The sequence below is a fragment of the Zeus faber genome (genome assembly GCF_960531495.2).
Source record: "Zeus faber genome assembly, chromosome: 8".
Taxonomy (NCBI): Eukaryota; Metazoa; Chordata; class Actinopteri; order Zeiformes; family Zeidae; genus Zeus; species Zeus faber.
In genome coordinates, this window is record NC_137195.1 from 16,748,573 (window position 1) to 16,771,072 (window position 22,500).

Sequence of the window (22,500 nt, forward strand, 5' to 3'; positions counted from 1 at the left end):
ACAAACATACATTTAACAAGGAACAATTCAAAGCCAAGTCCAATTGAAACAGTTATTTTATAGAATACATCACAATCTTCCGAACTGTGTGATGTAGAGGGAGTGTAGGAGTGTGTGTGTGTGTGCGTGTGCGTGTGTGTGTGTGTGTGTGTGTGTGTGTGTGTGTGTGTGTGTGTTTGTGTGCGTGATTGGTGGACATTTCAAATGACCCAAAAAGGTGTGGTGTTCTGTGATACTGGGGGTTGTAGATTTTTATTTATTTTTTTCTCCTTTTCCTCTTCTTCTGTGTCCGACGTTCATTCCGTGGTGTTTGATATTCATTTAATGATTGTTGGAGTTAATTCCGTGGTGTGGCTATTGTGCGGTGCGGCGGCCGAAGCTCATTAGTCCGTGTGCGGTGCGACTGCAGCGATATCTCACTGTAAGAATCTGCTCTGTGCTTTGGGAACTGTCACTGTAATTCATCCTGGAAACTCTAAATACAAATTAGGCGTGTTTAACAGTCTAATTCATTCATTAGCGCGTGCGCTCTCTCTCCGTCTCTCGCTCTCTCCGTCTCTCTGTCCTCCATCTATTCATCCCTCCATCTTCCCTGATTAAACATTTAAAAATGGCCTCCTGTCGTGGTGGAGTTATCTGAAGAAGCCGTAATTAGTGAATTTCCAAACGACAGTAATTGCAACCTTGAGGAAGTAATTATGTGCAGCCTTGTTGTTCTGCAGCACGCCTGGCAAGATAATGGCCTATCTATCCCATCAGGCTCTGCTGCACTGTGTGCCACCTTCTGAGCTGTGTGTGTGTGTGTGTGTGTGTGTGTGTGTGTGTGTGTGTGTGTGTGTGTGTGTGTGTGTGTGTGTGTGTGTGTGTGTGTGTGTGTGTGTGTGTGTGTGTGTGTGTGTGTGTGTCTGTCAGGAATCTGAGGTATTGGTGCTGGAAGAGGGTCTTTATTATGGTTACGTACGGCGATAAGAAAAAGAAAAAAGTGACGCTTGAGCGGAAAGTTTGAGAGCTCCTCCATGTCGCACCCTCTTCTCCTGAGAGCATCTCTCTCTCTTTCCCTCTTTCTCTCTGATTCTTGTTTTCCCCCCACACAAACATCTATCTTCCCATTTATGGCTTGTATCAGTCCAGCGCTCACTCTCTCAAAGTGTGTATGTGCGTCGCTCTTCGGAGAAGTGTTCGGCGGGAACATCTCTTTCCATGGCCTCTCTCCGTCTCGCAGTGTGTGAATAGAATACAGAGTGAATAGAGAAGTGAATAGAGATCCTGTTCGATGTGCCCTGCAAATCTGGGTTGTAATTTTTATTCGATACTGACCAACACGGGTCTGTTTACCAGATCTAGCTGAAACCTCTGCTGGCTCTAGACTCTTAGATGTGCTAATGGCCGGTGGGATTTTCAAAGGTTTTCAATGAGATTCAGTCCAGGGGGTAAGAACAGCTCCATGTTGCATCCCAGATGCACCCTGGGAGAAGTAGAATAAGGAACAACCTGTTATACAAAGGTGTGTGTGTGTGTGTGTGTGTGTGTGTGTGTGTGTGTGTGTGTGTGTGTGTGTGTGTGTGTGTGTGTGTGTGTGTGTGTGTGTGTGTGTGTGTGTGGGTGTGTGTGTGTGAAGCAGAGAGGGTGGGGTAATTCCATTCAGCCGTAGAAAATACACGGGTTAGGACTGTGTGGCCATGTGGACACAAAGGACATAAAACTTGAAGATCCACACACACACACATAGACACACACACACCCACACACACACACATACACACACACAAACAGCAGAAGGCTGTACTGGATGCAGCCCAAGGAACACGAGTCTTAAAAGCTCTGCTGTGGATGCTGTTAGAGGACACAATGTTTCACTGACATGCACTTAACTTTCCCACACACACATGCTGTGTGTACTGAACTCAAATCCACACGCACGCACGCACACACACACACACACACACACACACACACACACACACACACACACACACACACACACACACACACACACACACACCAGTCCAGATATCTCCATAGAAGGAGTTGATCTCTGCACTGCCCTTAGAAGGTAGAATTCTTGGATGCCGGCTTTTAAAAATCTGCTTGTGTGTGTTGCATTGTCATTTTGGTTTAAGTTTGTTTGGAAACTGCTTTTGTGCAGCTATAAAAAAAAGTGCCAGCGAGATTAATTACTGTACTATTCAACGGCACACAGCTGTCAAACAGCATGCAGTCATTTGTGCACCAACATTGTCTCATATTATTTGGGTCCTTGATGGATTGCAACCATTATGGCAGATTGACTCGAGGAAAAATGTGGTTCTGAGTTGAAACGTTTTCAGACTGAAGCCCAGTTTTTTGGTTTCATTTTGATCTGGATGATAACCTGATTTCAGCCACTTCCATATCACACAGATTCTGCGTCATGAATTCCAGCAGGTTGTGGTGTGGGTGGGGTCAGTCAAATCAACATCAGACATGAAATCAACAGTTTTTATTGTCAGCTAAAGTAAATTGCTGTAGAACCACTTCCTCCTCCTTCCTAAGGACATTGCAACGGAGTCTTGCACTCAAAGGAGTCTCGCACTCCCAGCGGTGTGTGTGTGGGCGGAGACCTAACGTCTCGCTCCTCCCGCAGACCATCAAGGCCACCTCTCCCCTCGGCGACCCCAGGGTGACCTATAACCTGGAGGAGGGCCAGGTTCCGGAGACCAACATGCCGGTTCGCTTCTACATCAAGCCCAACCGGGCCGACGGTTCGGCCTCCATCCTGGTGGCGGAGAACCTGGACTACGAGACCACGCGCTTCTTCACGCTCCGGGTGCGGGTCCAGAACGTGGCGGCGGTGCCGCTGGCCTCCTTCACCACCGTCTACGTCAACGTCACCGGTGAGGGGGTTAAATCTCTGTGTCTCTTGCCTGTCTCCTCATTTGACTTTGTACACAGTCTGTCTTTCTGTCGGTGCATTTGTTTGTCCGTCTTCATATCTTTTGGTCTTCATTTCTGTCTGTTTACTTGTACTTATCCAGCCACATCCACATTACATCGCATTTCACAGCTCGCTGTTTTTTTTTGTCTTTTTTTCTTGTTTACCGCGTCGACTCACTGAATTGGCAGCAGAGAGACTTCAAGAGGCGAAGAAGCAGAAGGGGGACGGAGGAGCAGTCAGGGCGAGCGAGTCGGGAAACGAACTAGAGAGAGGGAGAGAGAAAGGGGGGGGGGGGGCGAGTGAGAGTAATGAAGAAGCATAGCTCACGTGTGTCTGGTCGTCTGTGACAGTAAACAACTGCAGTTGCGAGGAGCTAAACAGCGAGCTACACGCTGCATCGTTTAACTGCGCCTCGTTTCATCCACTGAGCTCCACGACTGGGTGGAGGTGGGGGTGGGGCTGGGGGTGGGGGGTTGGTGCAGGGAGGAATTCTGACTTTGATTGGTTTTGAACAAACCCATATGCGGCTGTGTAATTGGCTTTGCAGCTTCTGAAGGTAAACTGACAGCCTCGAAACGAGGGCGGTGGGGTGGGTGGGGTGGTCCTGAGGGTGTTTGGAAGCTAATTCCTCGCTACTAACTCCATTTTCATAAAAAAAAAAGAATATATAGAAAAAAAAGGGGAAACTTTCCTTGGAGGTGAGATTAAGCAGAACTTCACAGTCCTTCCCCTTTCCCGACTGAGTTCATAGCGATGACGGGTTCTTTCTTTATTTCTTTTCTTTTCACCAGACGTTAACGACAACGTTCCCTTCTTCCTGTCCTCCACCTACGAGGCAACGGTCCCAGAGGGGGCGGAGGTGGGTGCGTCGGTGGCCCAAGTGTCAGCCACCGACATGGACTCTGGTCTCCACGGGATGGTGAGGACACGGCAGATTAACCGATGCAGCTTGATTTGGGGTTTTTTTTGATAAGAACACCTCCAGGAGTATGTAGACGGATGGAGAGGATTTACTCCGTCTTCTCGTCGTTTCTGTGCAGATTAACTACGTGATCCTGAAGGACGAGAGCGGAGACTCCCAGTACTTCAGCATCAACTCCTACACCGGCGCCATCCACACCCGCACCTCCTTCGACCGCGAGCAGAAGGGCTCGTACCTGATCGAGGTCCAGTCCCAGGACAGCTCCGAGTCGGCCCGGCCTGGCCAGCAGGGGCAGCCCAACACTGGTGTGGACGCACACACACACGCACACACACACACACAAACACACACACACACGCACACACGCACGCGCCATTTACCTGACCATTGCATCCATTAGCCCTTGTCTCCAGGCAGCGGTAATAACCAGTCCATCACTGTCCTGATTCTACTCCCGACTACAACCTCGACCATCTCCATTCATTAACACATCATTAGTGCCGTGCTAATGGAACAGACTAATGGCTAATCAGGGCTTCGGGTCCATGATGGCAAAACGACGACAGAGGTTGTTCCAAAAGACGTCTGTTCCCCGTCCGCCCGGCCCCCCACCGCCAGTACTCGGGAGCCACGCGGTTCCCTCGGTTTTATCCTGATCGGTCGCTGGGAATCGGACACAGTATTGCTCTCCTTCTCGAGCTGAAAGTCCGTTCACCGTTCTGTTTCGAGTTTTGTGTGTGAGTTCACTTGACCCTTTGGAGATCGAAACCCCGCCCAGCCCTCCGTGTCACTTCCAACGCGGCCAGTGAGATGAGAGCAAAAGCGACCCTTTCCTTCCGAGCCGGAGGGCTGTGACGGTGCTGTCGGCTGTGACGATACAGCGTGTTTAGAGGAAGGCATTTAGTCGTTGATTTACGTCCCTGGCAAATACTAAATTATGAGACTTCCATATCAACATACCTGTGCATAATAACTGATCGTGTCCGCAGATCCGTCAGGGAGATTTTACACGGTTCGGTTTGATTTGTTACTCACGAGAACACGCCCACAAGGAGCTTTTTTTCTTACGTCGAGCGAACCTAAAGAAGTAATCCAACCCTGTGGCGTTTTTGTTTCCGTCCCGCTCAGACACGGCCTACGTCCGCATCTTTGTCACCGACGTCAACGACAACGCCCCGGCGTTCGACCAGCCGGTGTACGAGGTGAGCGTGGAGGAGGACCAGGAGGTGGGCTTCATCCTCATCACCGTAACCGCCAACGACGAAGACGAAGGTAAGACCGCTCGTTCTACTTATAACCCCTTAAGATATGTCCGGTCCCTCAGTGTTCTCCACGGGAGAACCAGCTCCTTCCGGTCGTCCTCGACCTCCCGTAACCTCAAATTGAAGTGAATTGATGTGGATGTTTCAACAGCTGCTTGGGTTTCGTTTTTTTGTGCCGTGTTTGGATGCTGACGCTGACGATGAGGCACGACCCTAATCTTCCTGAGAGAAGACGGCATGGCAGATACATTTTAAACGATATCTGAACCAATATCTCTCGGTCTCTCTCCCCCTCGCAGCTTGTGCCTCTCCTCTTTCATGATCGCTCCCTCTCTTCCTCTTCCTCTTCCTCTCCCCCTCCCTCTCTTGATGGCGGTGGCTCGGCGCTAGATGTGGGAGGCGCTCCCTCTGCTCCCGTGAGGACGTCATTTGATGTTTGTCTCTTTGTGTTGGTTTTTGTCCCTCGCTTCCCGTCTCCTATGCTGGCAAAAAAAAAAAACGCGCACACACACAGACAGACACACACACCCGGGTAAACAGGCAGGAAAAACAGAACTAAACAAAGCCGAATAACAAGCGCACCGCTCTCTTAATGACGCCGCTAAATCTTGGGCGCGAGTCGGCGACGGCGCCCTCGAACCTCCGGCAACGCAGGAATGGAGAGTGACACCTGAAGTGAAACGCTCCATTAAGGCCCGACTTGAGAGACTAAAGCTTTTTTTTTTTTATGTGTTTAATATGGAAACGTCTGGATGTAGTGTTTATCCTCCAGACTGCTTTGTCGGTGCTTCTGATAAAAAAGCGCACGCCGGGTGATAAAGACGCTGAATATGGAGTTAAGAAGTGCTAAGATGGCAAACTACAGAGATAATTCCCTCCCAAATGTGATCTGCTCATCCCTGAACTGGCACGTACTCCGCCGGCTCCTCGGGGCCCCGGGTGGTAATTGGACCACCGGCCCACAGCCCGTGGGGGACCAGCGGGGATACGGCGTTTTACATTCGGGCAGACAGACAGAAAAGCAGAGAGACAGACGGATATACAGACAGGCAAACAGATACACAGACAGACAGGTAGACAGATCAGCAGACAGAGAGACAGGCCGGTGTGTGTCTGGGGAGATGATCTGTCTTAGTGATGGGATTAGCTGTAAAACACAAGACATGATCCCACTAAGCTCTGCAGCCCTGCTGAGTCAGCACAACCTGCTCGGTGTGAGGTGTGTGTGTGTGTGTGTGTGTGTGTGTGTGTGTGTGTGTGTGTGTGTGTGTGTGTGTGTGTGTGTGTGTGTGTGTGTGTGTGTGTATGCACGTGTGTGTGTGTGTGTGTGTGTGTGTGTGTGTGTGTGTGTGTGTGTGTGTGTGTGTGTGTGTGTGTGTGTTTGAGGCAGCGTAGGCATCCCTCTCTCTTTTCGGCGTCATTCTCTATCGTTTATTCCTTTGTAACTAAGCAGCTTTACACATGAGCTCTTATGTGTGACTGTACTTCAGAGCTGTGGTTGGAGTCGCGTCTATATCTTTTCACTGTAGCGTGCGTTGGTGTGAGTCTACACCGTGTTTACACATGGTTTGAATGTGTGTCTGTGTGTTGTAATGTGTGTTGGAGAATATGTTTGCTTGCGCGTGTGTCTCTGGTGTGTGTCTGTCCAGGCATCGTGATTCGAGGCGACAGCAAGCTGCTTTGAAGGCTGACCAAACAGAGTAGCTCCACTCCTCTATGGAAGGGCACGCACACACACACACACACACACACACACACACACACACACGCTCCAGGTGGTCAGAGAGTCTCTTGGAATGAAGTTAGTTTGTTTGACCTACAGTTAATATCTGGCCATGTGTGTGTATTTGTGTGTATATGAGCGTGTGTTTATTTGTGTGTGTGTTTTTGCTTAGTTGTGTCAGTTTAACCTTGTGTTAATATGGTGACAACACCTGTCACCATCAACAGTGCAGGATTTTGCCCACGCATACACATGCACACAGACACACAGAGAAACATTTACAAGACACAGTGATGCAGGTGTCATCACCATGTGCTGATTCAGAGGCAGTGGCTCAGGAGGGAGAGCGGGTCTTCTAGTAATCAGAAGGTTCCAGGTTTGATCCCCAGCTCTTCCTGGTAGCATGCTGTTGTGTCCTTGGGCAAGACGCTCAGTCCCCTAACTGCTCCCCGGGCGCCGCTATTACCAGCCCAGTGCTCCTAAATACATCGGTTGCTGGGTGGGAGAAATGCATTTGGTTGCCTCAGTACTTGTGCAATGACATCTAATCTAATAATAAGAAAGAAAGAATTTACACTTGGTCCTTCATTGTGGGTGTAAATTTAATAAAATGTCACTAAACTATCATATCTCCTTTAAATTACGATTTTGTCATGTCTTTTTTATCAATTTTTAGCTTTTTGTTTCCATGCTTTTATTCATCTTCGCTTTTAAATCATCTATTTTATGCCTTTTAATTGGCCTGTTGTGTTAAATGTGCAAATAAACAAGCCTTGCCTATAGTTAGTGAATTCTAATTTCTTAATGACACCAGGGATTAGTCAGGTTCCCAATTTCCTAACGATCTTGAAATCCGTTGTCCCCCGTAGAGATTTTTTAGGTTATTCCAGTATTCCAGTATTTTGCTGACATATCTAACCAAAGCTGGGATTCATTTTAATGTGCTGGAGAAGCAGTGAGGGGCGTCTTGGGGGAAGAGATCACAGTGAAATATGTCGCCCAATCTGTCAGCGGAGCGGGGAGGCAGAGGAGCCGTGTGCTCGGCGTCCAGACATCTGTGGTCCATTCAGCTTCTCTAACCTTTCCCAAAAGTCTGGTACCAATGAGAGAAATGGGGTGGTGGAAGTCTCAGAACACCTCATTTCAAGAACACCCTCCCCACCACCACCCCATCCCCTCTAAGCTGATTAGCTGCCACAGCGAGTTCACCAGACGTGTTTTTTTTTTTTTTGTTGTGGTTGTTGTTGTTGTGTTTTTTTTGTTTTTTTGGGTTTTTTTTTTTTCTGCTACGGCTGTAAAAATGTGCCGAACAAAGTCACTTTGGTAATGAGATGAGGAGGAATCGTTTTTTCTGCTGAGGTCGGTGTTTTCTGACGATGACGCCTCTGGGTCACATGCACACACACACACACACACACATCACTTCAGTAGTCTGGAGTCATCACAACCAGGAGCATTTGTGCAGAGTGTGTGTGTGTGTGTGTGTGTGTGTGTGCGTGCGTGCGTGCGTGCGTGCGTGCGTGCGTGCGTGCGTGCGTGTGTGCGTGCTTGCGGTCGTGCGTGCACGCGCGTGTGTGTAGGTGTGAGTGTGTGTTCTGTTTTTGTTGTTTTCAACGCTCACTTACATGAGCATTTTCCAGTCAGCAGAAAGAAGAGAAGACAGAAGAAAGAGGGAAAATCATCGACTAAAATGATTATTTTTAAAAAGCAGAAAAGTCCAGGAGTTATGTAGTGTCTGTCTTGGATTAGATTAGACACTAGATCTCTAACTAACTCTATGGCTGATGGCAGATCAGCTGCAGACACTGAGGATGAAGAAGAGTTCTGACTTTCAGCGTTTGGTGAAAAAATAGTAACGCTGACCTGGAGTCAGCATCGAGGGACTTCAACCTCCAACGACCATGAGCACATCTGACCTTAATCTGAATTTTGGGCCTCCTGCTATGCTGCAAATTAAATTAGCCCTATCCCTTGAATGTGTGTGTGTGTGTGTGTGTGTGTGTGTGTGTGTGTGTGTGTGTGTGTGTCTGTGTGTGTGTGTGTGTGTGTGTGTGTGTGTGTGTGTGTGTGTGTGTGTGTGTGTAGGGGGCAACACCATATGGCCAGACCGATCATTAGGGAGGCTGCTGGAGGCAAAAAAAACCACTGGAGCTACTGCACTTACACACACACACACACACACACTCACACAACAAACATTTTTACAAATGCACGAACAAACACCCACGCACATACACACACACACTTGTATTTACACACACAAACACACACTCATGCACACAAGCAAAGAAAGACAAACTTTCTTCCTTTCACACACACACACACACGCACACGCCAGTGCACACACAAACAATCAAACACGCAAACACACAAACACACAACCTTTCGGCGAGTGTCACGACAAATCCTGCTCAGAGGCTGTGACGAACTGGTGCACTTAAGCTGCTACCACACACACACACACACACACACACACACACACACACACATACACACACACACACACACATACACACACACACACACACACACACACACACTCTCTCTCTCTCTCAGGAGGAGCAGTGCGTATGGTAATGACGGTCCAATGTGTCTCCACAGATGGTGTTTGCCTGCTAAAGTCTCCTTGGTCCTGGTAAACAGAGACAAGGTTCGACCTAGACAAGCCTGCCTCTGGCCTGGACACTTAACACTGTCGGCGTCGGTGTGTGTGTGTATGGGGGGGGTATAGAGAGCATCTGTCCGTCAGTGGGTTTGCTGCACTCTGATCTGATCTCAGTGCAGTGTCAATGTTTCCTTTGAATTCATTATACATCATATTCCCAGGTATACCGCAATACAGACTGTATATCATGATTATCTACAATGGCCAAAATGCCAAACAACAATGACAAACAACAAAGGTAGTTCTGTTTTTATTGTTTTTAAATGAATGTTGTGGCTTTCTGTGTAGGAGTAGTAGTGGCGAGTGGAGGGAAAACAGACGGTGCGAGTAAAAGTCACCTACAAAAATCGAACTTTGCAGGAGTCCCTACACGCGAGTCTCTGCCTTCCACTGTGTCTTTGGGGGTGCGCGTGTGTCCATCCATCATTTACTCCCGTCCTCGCCTGTACCCAGTGTGTATGTAGGTGGAGGGAGAGCGAGGGAGGTAGAGAGCGTGAAAGAGAGCGAGATGGAGGGGATTTGGGGAGGATTTCAGGGCTGTTAATGAGCCCCTCTGTGAGGCAGAAAAGCGTGGAGCGTGTTTCCTGCGAAAATATTTGATCGGCCCTGTCCACGCGGGCTGACTCATACACAGCAGAACAAGCGACGGACGCTTGTGTGCCAGTGTGTGTGTGTGTGTGTGTGTGTGTGTGTGTGTGTGTGTGTGTGTGTGTGTGTGTGTGTGTGTGTGTGTGTGTGTGTGTGCGTGTGCGCGCCTGCGTGTGTGTGTGTGTGTGTGTGCCAAATTAATGTTCCTTCAGCAGGCTTTGTGCCAAACGGAGAATCTAAACTATTGAAGAGAAGCCCACTGACAAACCATGGCTAACCCAAAATGAAAACCCATCAAGCGTCGCATTGTGGAGCGTAGCGTTGTAACGGATGCCAGGTGCCTTCGGATTTTTGTTTAGAATATGACACGATGCCAGGCTGTTGGACTCAATTGTCTAGATTTGACAGTTAATAGATAATAAAGTCGTTTAATTGGAATGCAATGTTTTTTCTTACGCATTGTTCGGATTGTCAACCAAAAACGTGACTGATTATCTGGAAAGGGGGCTTTTGCCCACGTGCCGGATTAATCTCTATTTCGGTCCCTTTTATTATTCACTTTTTCTCCAGGTGCCAACGCAAAGCTGCGCTACCAGATCACGTCAGGCAATGCCCTGGGCACCTTCGACGTGGAGCCCGAGGTGGGCACCATCTTCGTGGCCCAGGCGCTGGACTACGAGATGGAGCAGCGCTACGAGCTGCGTCTGGTGGCGTCCGACGGGAAGTGGGAGAACCAGACGCTGGTGGTCGTCCACGTGGTGAACCGCAACGACGAGGCGCCCGTCTTCGGACAGACCGAGTACCACGGTGCCGTCAGCGAGGAGCTGACCCAGCTGCCCGTCTTCGTCTTAGAGGTCAGGGGTCGAGCTTTTCACTCCTCCCTGGGTGTTATGGCGGGGGGGGGGGCGTCACGGCGTGCTTTCGTTTTGGGTTCCGTCTGAGGTGACATCCATTTCAACATGGGCTTTAGAAATAGGGCCTTTGAGAGTGCTTCCCGAAACCCCAGTGTCCTCCGTCTTCCATACCATTCCAAAGTAAGAGAACAACCTGAAGACCTTTCAGATAGACGTCAATGCGTTTAGCGGATAAAAAACGGATTTAAATGGGAAAGATCTGAAGGCGGCACCTCGCGATGACGGCGTCTCCGTGGCTGTTCAGCGGTCCGTCGCCACGTTTATTGAAATTACATTAAGAAACAGATCGGGTTTTACGCGGAGTAATGTAATAAAATTTGTCACAGTCGAAACCAAAGAGCGAAGTTTGCCCGGAGCGTCGACTGAGAGGGGATGTGGTGCAAAGATACTAACGCGTCGCACATGTGAAGTTAGCTGACACAATACAGGCTGACACTTACACTCTCCTGGTGTAAGGCGCTGAAACCCAATACAGCCTGCCTGCGAGCCTCTCCCTTTGAGAGGAAAAGTTGCTCCGGAAACTCAGAAGTGACCTTATTTTTTCCCTCTTGGTTTTAACCGCCTTTCGTCACCCCCCGTGCTCAGAAGTCCACGGTCCTCCGCTTTGACCAGCCGAGCTAAATCCCAAACCAAAGGGAAGCCCGCTGGTGGGGTCACGGATGGGGGATGTGTTCCGGGGAGCAGACCTCCACACGGGTCTCCTCTCACCCAGCCCCCCCCGGGGGGAATTGATTCGACGTGGGCTCACCTTCTCCCTTAATATTCTCATCAGTTTTGCTGGCGTGTGACGGGAAAGGAGCCTTTCCCCCCCGCCGCCCCCCCCCCACAACCCCGCACACACAAATATGCACCCAGCGATCCCGCATTAATGCCGCCCCGCAGATAGCGAATGGAGCAGAAAATCCAATTTGAAAGGATTTTTTATTTATTTTTTTCCTTCTTTACTCTTACCTGCGCGGCAGCCTCTTTGACGGTGGCGCAAATACATCAATGTTGTGTGCGCGCGATGTATTGTCAGGAAATGCAGACGGGGAGGGGGGTTCAAAGGCTCCTATAAACAAACCCTCCGGTGAAAGGAGGAAAAAAGGGGCGGATAACGTGTACTTTTCCACCTTCTGTCGGCAACTAATAACTTTTAATTGTTTTTGTGGGGAAGGACATGAGTGTTTCTGTGACTGTTGCCGCTGTTGTCCTCCATTCGGGGAGATAGCGGGCAGCGGTTATCCAGGCAGAACAAAAGTCAAATGTAAAGCTTTATTGGACTGCCGCGGTGCCTCCGCACGCGCATGTTGTTTTAAATGCAAAAGAGATTTCAGCGAATTGATAAGAAGCAACCCAATTAAAAATAGAGCGGGAAAAGCGGGGAGTGTTTTTTTTTTTTTTTTTAAATCCCCCCCATGATTACAGAGCGGCACTGAACTAAATTGAAAACTGCAACTGCTTTTACAAGCCTAGTAGCACTGATTCATTGATTTTAGTTTGAGCTATTTTGTTTTTTCTATTCAAAGTGGCCATGGCTGACGTTGATCATCCCAGTTGACTTCAGTTGTAGAAGCAACATTGTCTGCAACTCTGACGGCCACCTTAGTATACCTAAGTAACAAGCGTATGTCTTCCTGCGCGGCCCAGGTGTCAGCCACCGACCCGGACCTGGACGCAGACCAGACCGCCCTGCACTACTCCCTCCACGGGCAGGGCGCCGGGAGCGAGTTCACCATCGAAGAGCGCACCGGCAGAATCTACGCCCAGCGGCGGCTGGACCGCGAGGAGCGTCCCGCCTGGAGGTTCCTGGTCCTGGCCACGGACCAGGGCGGGACGGGCCTCACCGGATTCGCCGACGTTTTGCTGGAAGTCCGCGACATCAACGACAACGCGCCGCTGTTCCCGTGCGCGGCGGCGGGCGCGGGCGGCTGCTTCGTCGGCCACGTGCCCGAGAATTCCCCCGCCGACACGTCCGTCATGGAAATGCGCGCCACGGACCTGGACGACCCCAAGGAGGGCAGGAACGCCGTGCTCACCTACCGCATCATCCAGAACATCCGCAACGAGATCAACCTCAACCTGTTTTCCATCAACCCCGCCACGGGGACCATCTACACCGTGCTGCGCTCTCTGGACCGCGAGGTGGAGGACCGCTACCTAGTGGTGGTGGAGGCCAGAGACGGCGGAGGCCTGACGGGGACAGGGACGGCCACCATTGTGGTGTCCGACGTCAACGACCACCCTCCGGTCTTCACTCAGAGGGTGTACACCGCACAGGTATCGCCCCAAACTCCTCTTCTACCGCCACTGGCGTTCTCACTGTTCTACCATGTCAGGCTTATCACGGTTATCTGTGGAAACACGGCTTTGGTCTGAAAAATCATTTTAACAATCAGGTCATTTTTGGCGGAAAATAATCTTGAAATTTTTTTTTATGAAAAGTAATGAGGAGCTAATATTCGATCTCAGACTATAGGTATTTTTGTTTGTTTTGATTCTCATAGGTGGCCGAAGAGCTGGAGGTTAACAGCGAGGTTCTCGTGGTCTCCGCCACCGACGGAGACCAGGGTGAGAACGCTGTGGTCACCTTCAGTATTGTCGGGGGCGACGAGGACAGGAAGTTCTTCGTAGAGACGGACAAAGTGAACCGACGTGGCGTCATCAGGCTCAAGAAGAAGATCGACTTCGAGAAGCCCCACGAGAGGACTTTCAATTTGACCCTGAAGGCAGAGGATGCCGATTTCTTCAGCCTGGCTCACTGTCTGGTGCAGGTGGAAGACTCCAACGACCACGCCCCCATCTTCTTCCCACAATTCTATGAGGCTCCCGCAATGTTAGAAGACGTCCCGGTGGGGACCATTGTCGCTCAGGTGTCGGCCGACGATCAGGACTCGGGTCAAAACGGCCGCTTCTCCTACACAATTGCCAAAGACTCTGACCCTTACTCCCAGTTCATGGTGGACCAGTCTGGCTGGGTGGTGGTGGCCAACTCCCTGGACAGGGAGAAGATCTCTCAGCACCGGATCATGGTGCTCGCCACGGACACGGGCAGCCCGCCCCTCACCGGCACCGCCATCGTGATGGTGACGGTTCTGGACGTCAACGACAACGGGCCGGAGTTCGAGGTCCCGTACCGCCCCGTGGTCTGGGAGAACGCGCAGGCGCCCCAGGCGGTGCGCGTGAACGACACGTCCCTCCTCCTCCACGCCGTCGACCGGGACACGTCGTCCAACGGCGGGCCCTTCTCCATCCGCCTGCTCATGCTGACGTCGGACGCCACCAACTTCAACCTGACGGACCTGCGCAACGGCAGCGCCGCCGTCACCGCCCTCCGGACCTTCGACCGGGAGCGGCAGAAGGAGTACCGCCTCCCCATCCTCATGATCGACAGCGGCTCCCCTCCGATGAGCTCCACCAGCACGCTGACCGTCGTCATCGGCGACAGGAACGACCACCCCCATACGCCTGGACACACAAACTTCATCGTCTACAGCTACGAGGGTACGTCCCACCGCACTAAACAGTTATCGGCGTACAGGTTGTTTTGTTCGCTCGGTGTCGGCCATGTTGTACTTAAGATGGAATTAAACGGAGTTGATCTGGTACAACCGCAGTCGCTCAGTGGTTGTACCATAGCTACGGGGGCCTTGTTCGAGGGTTCCTGATAGCGAACAATCATCATCAATATTTCAATTTTCTCGATGTTATATGCCAGGATAACTCCTATTCTTTGGCAGAAGCTTCCACACACGGAGAAGCACATCCACGATTTTCATCATCAGACGGTATCCTCTGTCTTGTTCCTCTCCGTTCTCTCAATCTTGAGTCCAACTGGAAAGTTTTCCCTCATCATGTTTTAAATATCTTTGTCTTTGGTTCAGGCAGTTTTTTTTCCCCGTGTTGTTGAAGAGGCTTTTTTTTTTTTTTTTTTCTTTTCCCCCCTTCCCGTGAAAAATAGTTCTTTCCCTCCTGTGAAGACGGCTCCTTTGCCCGTGTTGTTAAGACAGTTCTTGTCACACTCGGCTGCTTCCTTTCCTCAGCCCACATCACTTATTTAGCGTTTCATACCATCTGTCAGCTCGCTGTAATTTGCTGGAAAAACGGAGGATTTTCTGTAATGTATTTTTAGTGGATCCCCTCTGCGGGGCCTTCTCTAGATGAAAGTACATTAACCTGCTAATAGGGATCCACGACGCGCCAGAACCACACGCCGTGGAGCAAACAATTAACTGCAGCTTAACTCCCAGGTTTGACAGGCTCATAAACAGGAGCCGTTTTTTAAAAAAGCCGGCGATTTCACGGCTAACGAGATTACAGTGCCCCGTTTAGCTTGTTTTTTGGAGGGGGGTACAGCCCCCGCCCCCTCCCCCACACCCCAACGACCCCCTCCTCGACTGTTCTGTCAAAGCCTGTCCATGCATGCCAAGGAATTGTCGCTGGCGGCCTTATCTCCTTAAATAAGTGCTACTATTCTTCCCTGTCCTCTCTCTCTCCTCTCTCCTCTTTCCTTTTTCTCTTGCTTTGCTTCCTCGCTGCCTCTGCCCTCGCTCCCTCTCTTCCCGCTGCCGATCTCTAGTCGGGAAACCTGAGAGGCGTCCGATTAATAATTCCCCGTGTGTCGCGCGTGTCGGTTTGTCTGCACGACAGGTGTCCTCCCGGCCACGCCGCTCGGTCAGATCCAGGCGCCGGACCTCGACGACTGGAGCAAGAAGGCGTACCGCTTCGAGGGCAAAGCGTCCAGGTGCTGTAAACGTTGGAACCGAACATCCGTTATTCATAAATCTCTCAGCATGCTTTCATGAAAAAGATAAATACAAAAATTAAAAAAGAGCAAAGAAAGACCCAAACTTTGAGTCGTGGGAGAGGACGACTAAGAGAATAAAGGATAGAGGGAATGCATTCATTCATGATTATTTATTCATGTAAATATTTCTTTATTACTTTATTCATTTATCTCATTCGCACGTGTCATAGATATAGAATACAACATTTCCCACACTCTGCATTACATCGTGCACACAAAACATCGACGCTCGAATGCGCCGGAAATGTTATTTCCCTCCAAATTTCAGGGGGGGGTGGGGGATCATCTGTGTTACACTGCATTACTGGATTAGGTAGAGCAAGGCATCGCCGCTCCCTGGGTGAGGGGTTCAATTCCCTGTGCAACTCAATTTGTAGAACATGCCATGCAGCGGCGCTTTGAAGTTGCCGAGATAAAAGTTTCCCCTTGACGTAAAAAAAAAAAAAAAGGAAAGAAAAGTGTTGCAGCCCAAACAGGTAACGTGTCTCCTCCGAGCCCGACGGAGGAGAAGAGAGGAAACCCGGTAAAACAAAGAAGAAGAAGACGGAGGAGGAGGAGGAGGAGGAGGATGGACAGATTTAAGGCTTGAGGAGAGACATAAAGAGCACGGAGATGTGACAAAGAAGACGGAGGGTAATTGGGGCCGCGAGGCGGAGAAGAAAGATAAGCAGAAAAGTGAAGGAAAAACAGAAAAAAGGGCTGGTAGAGGAGGGGGTGGTTTATCAATAGTTAATAAGCAGACGCGCTGAATATTCCAAGTGAAGCGCGGCGAGGGAGCCGGCGGTTTTGGGTTTGGTTTAGAGAGGGCTGGGCGTGAAAGGAGGTCCAGATGGAGCTCTGCGGCCCCCTCCCCTGCTCATGAGACACCTGAGGGGCCGGAGGGACGGAGGGAAAGAGGGGTTGCAGGGGTCTGCGCCCGGTTCCTCCCTGCACTGCTGTTGATATAACATTGATATTATGATCTGACTTCCTGAGTTAGTTCGTTTTAACAAAGTGAAATGAACAATACAAGCATCCGCCGCCGCTGACGAAATCCAACGTATTGATATCGGGTGGCTTTTCGGAGCAGCTTTCATGGATATTCAATTCATTCACGACGGCCATTCCCTTAAAAATGTGGTTCTACTTGATATATAAGCATATAAGTATTTCTTGGTGATATCACCCACCCTTTGTCAAAGTTAAATATTGCACCAGACCAATAATAGCCTCAAATCGTCGAAAATATCATGGTGTTTGATTTCGTATCGATTTCATGCCTACTTTTTTATATCGATATCAGACAGCTCTAGTTTTGGGGTCTAATTTAGTTTAGTTAATCACAGTTTGTCAGTTCCGTGCTACAGGGATAAGTCCATTGCTCAAAAGTGTGTGTGTCTGTGTGTGTGTGTGTGCGTGCGTCTGGCCAGGGTGAATTCTCCACATCCCTGCGATGGCGTATGTTTTTCCTCTGATTTTATGACATTCATTCATTCATTCATTCATAGCCGTTCAAATGGGATTGGATTTGAAATGGCTGACGCGGTGACACGCCGGCCGCGGCCTGTCCTCCCTCCAGGCTAGAGGACTGTCCTTGGTAGGGTCTGAATCACCGCGAACAAAGCTCCATCTCATCAGACGTGAAGGTGAAAAATGTCTCGTGTCCGCCGCTAAAGTGCGGCGTTGAGTGTCTGGCCACCGCAGCGCCCGGGAAATCATTAAACCGTTACTGCAGCCTCCGCTCTGAGGGTGGGGAGGTGATGTAGCACGGACGATACCCGGGGGGGGGGGGGTGGTGTTATTTGCGTTTGCTGGGTTGCAGTGAATTCCTAATTCAATTTCCTCTTCTGACCTCTCATTCCTCCCACAGCCAGCCGTAACAATACTTTACATGTGATTTGTGTGGGGGAACCCATTCTGCTCTGAATACCTTCTTTTTTTTTTGGCCGTGGAAGGATTTCACTGAATTAATGAATTGGGAAAAAAAAACTCTGCACGATCAAAACAGTCAATCCTGAGAACTACAGTGGCCCTGAATGATGTTACATAATGCAACTACTAAAATTGCAGATGATGATATCCTCTACAGATATGATTAGATCAACAGTAATATTATCTAAAACAACAACCACAGTGGTATTTTTATAAAGCAAGAGTGTCTTAAAATCCAGATCAGTTTCGGTGTCACAAATATTAAAAGTCATTGAATAGTCCAAAATTTGAATACATCTCACACACACATTTTATCTGATTTTATTCATCCATGTTCCTCCATTTCTTCTTCTCCATCCATTTATTTTGTAAAAATGAGTCAAGTTCAACATTTCTGATGTCATAAGGGCCTAAGCCCGCGCTACCTTTAAACGTACTCTGTTTACTCTGTCTTTAGGTTGTTCAGTCTGAACCAGAACACGGGTCAGCTCAGCGTCAGAGAGGGGACCCCGCCGGGCTCCTACAGCCTCCAGGTCCGGGTCTCAGATCGGACCTGGCCCGACGTCACCTCCACCGCCCAGGTCCTGGTCGCTGATCTCCCCCAGGAGGCGCTGCAGAATGCCGGCTCCCTGCGCCTGTCCAGTGAGTCGATTGTGACTATGATTGTTATTATTAGGTATTCCCAGTGTACCTCTTGTAATGGGTACGATTGTTCTTATATTACACGTATGACCATCTAAACGGCTACATCTCAGCCGTGGTCGTTTCTGCCTGACCAACCAAACTCCGCCTGGATAGATTTCCCAACATCTTGGAAATCTTTTGAAACTCCTCTTCTCATGAACCATCAGTCCGAATAACACCGAGGCTCGGGGATTGGTGAACAGATGTCTGAGATATTAGCCGATGAATTATTATTTTTTTTTTTATAATGCGATATGTAATTTATCACAAGTCCACGTCACAGTGCCATGGGACCTTGAAACTTGGCAGGCACACGGAGGACAGCACTCCCAGGCACTTTTGTGAGAATTAAAATCAATATTACAATTATTATGATTTTTTTATTGTTATTATTAATATATTTTTTTATTATAAGGGGATATAGAGGGGCCTATCCATTCTTTAGTTTTTTTTAATTTTTATTTTTTTTCGTCTACATTGATTTGCAAAGCTTTGTGACATCAAGTCAATCGAATAAACCGAGGAAACTGTTGCATACTTCAACATTCTCCCATCCAGACTGTTCCCAGACGGGTCGACATCAACCGACCGCGCACACACACACACACACACACACACACACACACACACACACACACACACACATGAAACCTTCCTCGGCCCCAGAGCTTATGCTGTGACAGCGTTGCCGTGGTAACCCTGTTTGACATGTATGTGATGCCAGGTATCCCAGCGTGCCGCGGGGCCCCAGCTTTTGTAGCCTGTGACACGTCTCCTGGGAGGGCTGCTCGGTGGATGGCAGCACCCCCGGGCCCCGTGCTCGCTGGAGACTCACCTGTCGAACCTGTCCTCTCAGGCACGCAGCAAAGCATGATGGGAAATAACTTAAGAGTCTCTGCTCTCTTCTTGCGCTCCTCAAATGTGTTTTTTTTTCTACTTTCCCTCTCTTTTCATCCTCTATATTTACCCCTTTCACTCGTGCGAGCTTCTCTTTCCTCTTGTCTTCTGCATCTTTCCGATTTCCTCTCCTCTCCTCCTCTCTCCTCTCCTCACTTCCTCCCATCTCCTCCCCTGTCCTCCTCTCCGTTTTCTGTCCTCCTCTCCTCTCCTCCTCTCCCAGCCTCGTCTCTCCTTCCTCCTCTCCTCTCCCCTCCTCACCTCACCTCTCCTCTCCTCGCCTCCCCTCCCCTCGCCTTTTCTCTCTTCTCCTCTACTCACATCCTCTCTCTCCTCAGCTCCTCCCACCTCTCCTCCCTTCTGCTCTCTCCTCTTCTCGTCTCTGCTAACCTCCCCTCCCCTCCCCTCCCCTCTCCTCAGCTCCTCCTCTCTCCTCTCCCCTCTTTTACTCCCTCCTATTATCTCCTCTTTCGGATTCTCTCTTTTTAACAGGTTCCTTTTATCACATTGCAGATTATGCTGTTGAAATGGGAACAATAAAGAAAAGGTTTCCCTTCTTCCCGCCCTCCCTCCCTCCTCCTCCTAGATCTGACGGTGGAGGAGTTTTTCGCCAGCAGAGAGGGGGAGGAGAGCAGGTTCTCCCGTCTGGGTCAGGCGTTGGCCGAGCTCCTCCAGACGGCGTCGGAGAATGTCCAGATCTTCTCCGCGGGGGACGCCGGCCGGCGGGGCGAGAGGGAGATCAACGTGTGGTTTGCGGCCCACGGCTCACCCTACTACAAGGCCGAGAGGCTGCACGGCTATGTGGCGGCCGGCCAAGCCAAGGTGGGGTGGAGAGGAGGGTGTATGGAAGGAATTCTGTCTCACAATTCACAAATATATATATAACAAAATGAATACTAAATAAATGGAAAAAGAGGAATAAATACTGCAATCTGTATTAAAGCATTGTTTTTTTACCTTAAAATAACAGCTTGAAAATCATTTTGATGGTACACTGACTTGTAATATAGACAATGGCACCTCTTTCATTCCCACGCTCACCCCCAAACGCCTGTTCTTGCACTTTTGGTGTTCGGGTACGAAACCGCGGGAAAAGTGTGTTGTGCTTTACGGCGCTACGTCACTTCCTTGATGTGAGGCTCCGTTTTTTTGCCTGGTAACTTTTATTTAAAAAAAATAAATGATAAAATTGCCAGTTAAAAAGTCCAGTAATAATGCTCATACAAAACGTAGGCGGGCCAGCGGTGCGCTCGGCACCATCCCAAATATCCAAAGCTACACAGTGCTGCTTTAAGATTTTTTTGTTACATTTAAAAACCTTAATACATACTTGTGTATTGTAGTATTGATTTACCCTTTTTCTATTTGTATTTCAATTTATTTTATATAATATTATATATTTTTCTGAATTGTGACACAGAGATGGAGTTTGTGCTTTTTTATCTCAGTTGTCGGTTGTTCAGCTCATTTGCCGCATTACAGGTTTATCTGTTTTGTTTCCAGGTTATTTTATTTAAAGCGTGGGAAAAAATTAAGAATATGTCACAGAGAATTGATTTGGCTTTTTATATATCCAACAATCTCATTTAGGGTGATGATTTGTGTGATTTAAAACTTGCTCGTCATCTGTGAGATCACAGACGGACAAGGTTAAGGATTAATTACACACAAATTAACCTTTAAAGCTACACCCACGTCAAGGCAGTTAGTACGCGTCTAACACTTCATGTACGTGATTAAACGCTCCGTCAGACACACACACACAAACTTTATCACTTTTGCAGGTAAAATATAGCCACTAGAACACACACATACACACACAATACCCCAGCTAGGCTAACTGATGACACACACAAGCAGGAGCACACTCCCAAAAGAATGACACACACACACACACACACACACACAAACACCCACTGATTGATGCACTTAAATAATTAAGATCTATTTATGTTGTGAAAAGAGGTGGCGAACAAACTAAATAAAAGAGTGCAAGAACATGACTAGAGGGGGCGGAGAGAACTAGCAGGAATGAGAGAGAGAGAGAGAGAAAGAGAGAGAGAGAGAATGGGCGAGTGAGCAAGTACATGGAAAGTTATAGTCTTGGTAATTTTCCTTAATGGGCCATTGATATCATAATCAACACACTCTTTTTCTATCTAAGATAATGTTAGATAAAGAAGTTAAGGTGGCGGAATTGACAGTGCAATAAAAAGTCAATAAAAGAGATTGTTTATTATTTACTATATTCCTTCATCCCCGCAGCTGGAGGCGGCTGCGGGCGTGTCCGTCTCTCAGGTGGGCGTGGACGACTGTCTCCACACCGACTGCAGCCAAACAGGCGGCTGCAGCACGGCGGTGTTGTTTGGCCACGCCCCCGTGGCCCTGAGCTCGGGCAACACGTCCCTGGTGTCCGTCTCCGCCTCGGCCGAGGCCCGGTGTGGGTGCAGCGGCCGCGAGAGAGCCCACCTGCCCTGCTCCTCCTACCCAGCCAACCCCTGCCTCAATGGGGGCACCTGTCAGGACAGCGAGCTGGGATACAGGTACATGGCTGTCCAAAACGATGTCCTGTCCCTGTATATTATATTATATTATATTATATTATATTATATTATATTATATTGTATTATATTATATTATATTATATTGTATTGTATTGTATTGTATTGCATTGTGTTGTATTGTATTGTGTTAGATTAGATCATATTATATCATCTAATAAATCATATATCATCTAGTAAATGGAAGGTTGCCGTTTCGATCCCCGGCTCCTCCTTGTAGCATGATGAAGTGTCCTTGAGCAAGACACTGAACCCCAAACTGCGCCTGGTGAGCCTTGCATGGCCACCGTTGTATAAATAAGTCGTAAGTCGCTTTGGACAAAAGCGTCTGCTAAATTACCTCCTCTATAATATATAATATTACGACTCCCGTTTAGCCACCTCATCCTCGACGCAGCGTTTAAAGTCAGCTGCGGTCCCGCTACTACTGCCCATGATGCGGGAGTGCATTAGGGTGGATGTATTCACTCCATGATGTCTGGGCTGGGTGGTGTTTCTCTGGCGTGGGACAGCGGGACTTGGCTGGCGGGGGATGATGACTCCAGTGATAATTAGTCTTAGCATCCCCCCGCGTGCCTACAGCTGCTTTGAGTCCTAAGCCATTAACGTCAGCACAGATGTTCGGCAGAATCAAAAAGAGGAGACGGAGGGTTGCCGTTTGTGTAATGCTCAG

The 22,500-nt window shown here is 49.0% G+C and overlaps 1 protein-coding gene across 1 annotated transcript in view; it reads left to right on the top strand.

Moving 5' to 3' along the window:
* The window catches only part of LOC307233460 (neural-cadherin), a gene marked incomplete at both ends in the record, with an annotated part of 102,392 nt that overhangs the window by 67,973 nt on the left and 11,919 nt on the right, over positions 1–22,500 (top strand). The window contains 11 exons of the mRNA XM_080004796.1: positions 2,624–2,873; positions 3,706–3,833; positions 3,955–4,141; positions 4,965–5,108; positions 10,645–10,928; positions 12,618–13,247; positions 13,475–14,471; positions 15,618–15,711; positions 18,143–18,327; positions 19,853–20,088; positions 21,532–21,809. Coding sequence (XP_079860922.1) covers positions 2,624–2,873; positions 3,706–3,833; positions 3,955–4,141; positions 4,965–5,108; positions 10,645–10,928; positions 12,618–13,247; positions 13,475–14,471; positions 15,618–15,711; positions 18,143–18,327; positions 19,853–20,088; positions 21,532–21,809 — 3,413 coding nt within the window. The remainder of the gene's footprint in view (positions 1–2,623; positions 2,874–3,705; positions 3,834–3,954; positions 4,142–4,964; positions 5,109–10,644; positions 10,929–12,617; positions 13,248–13,474; positions 14,472–15,617; positions 15,712–18,142; positions 18,328–19,852; positions 20,089–21,531; positions 21,810–22,500) is intronic.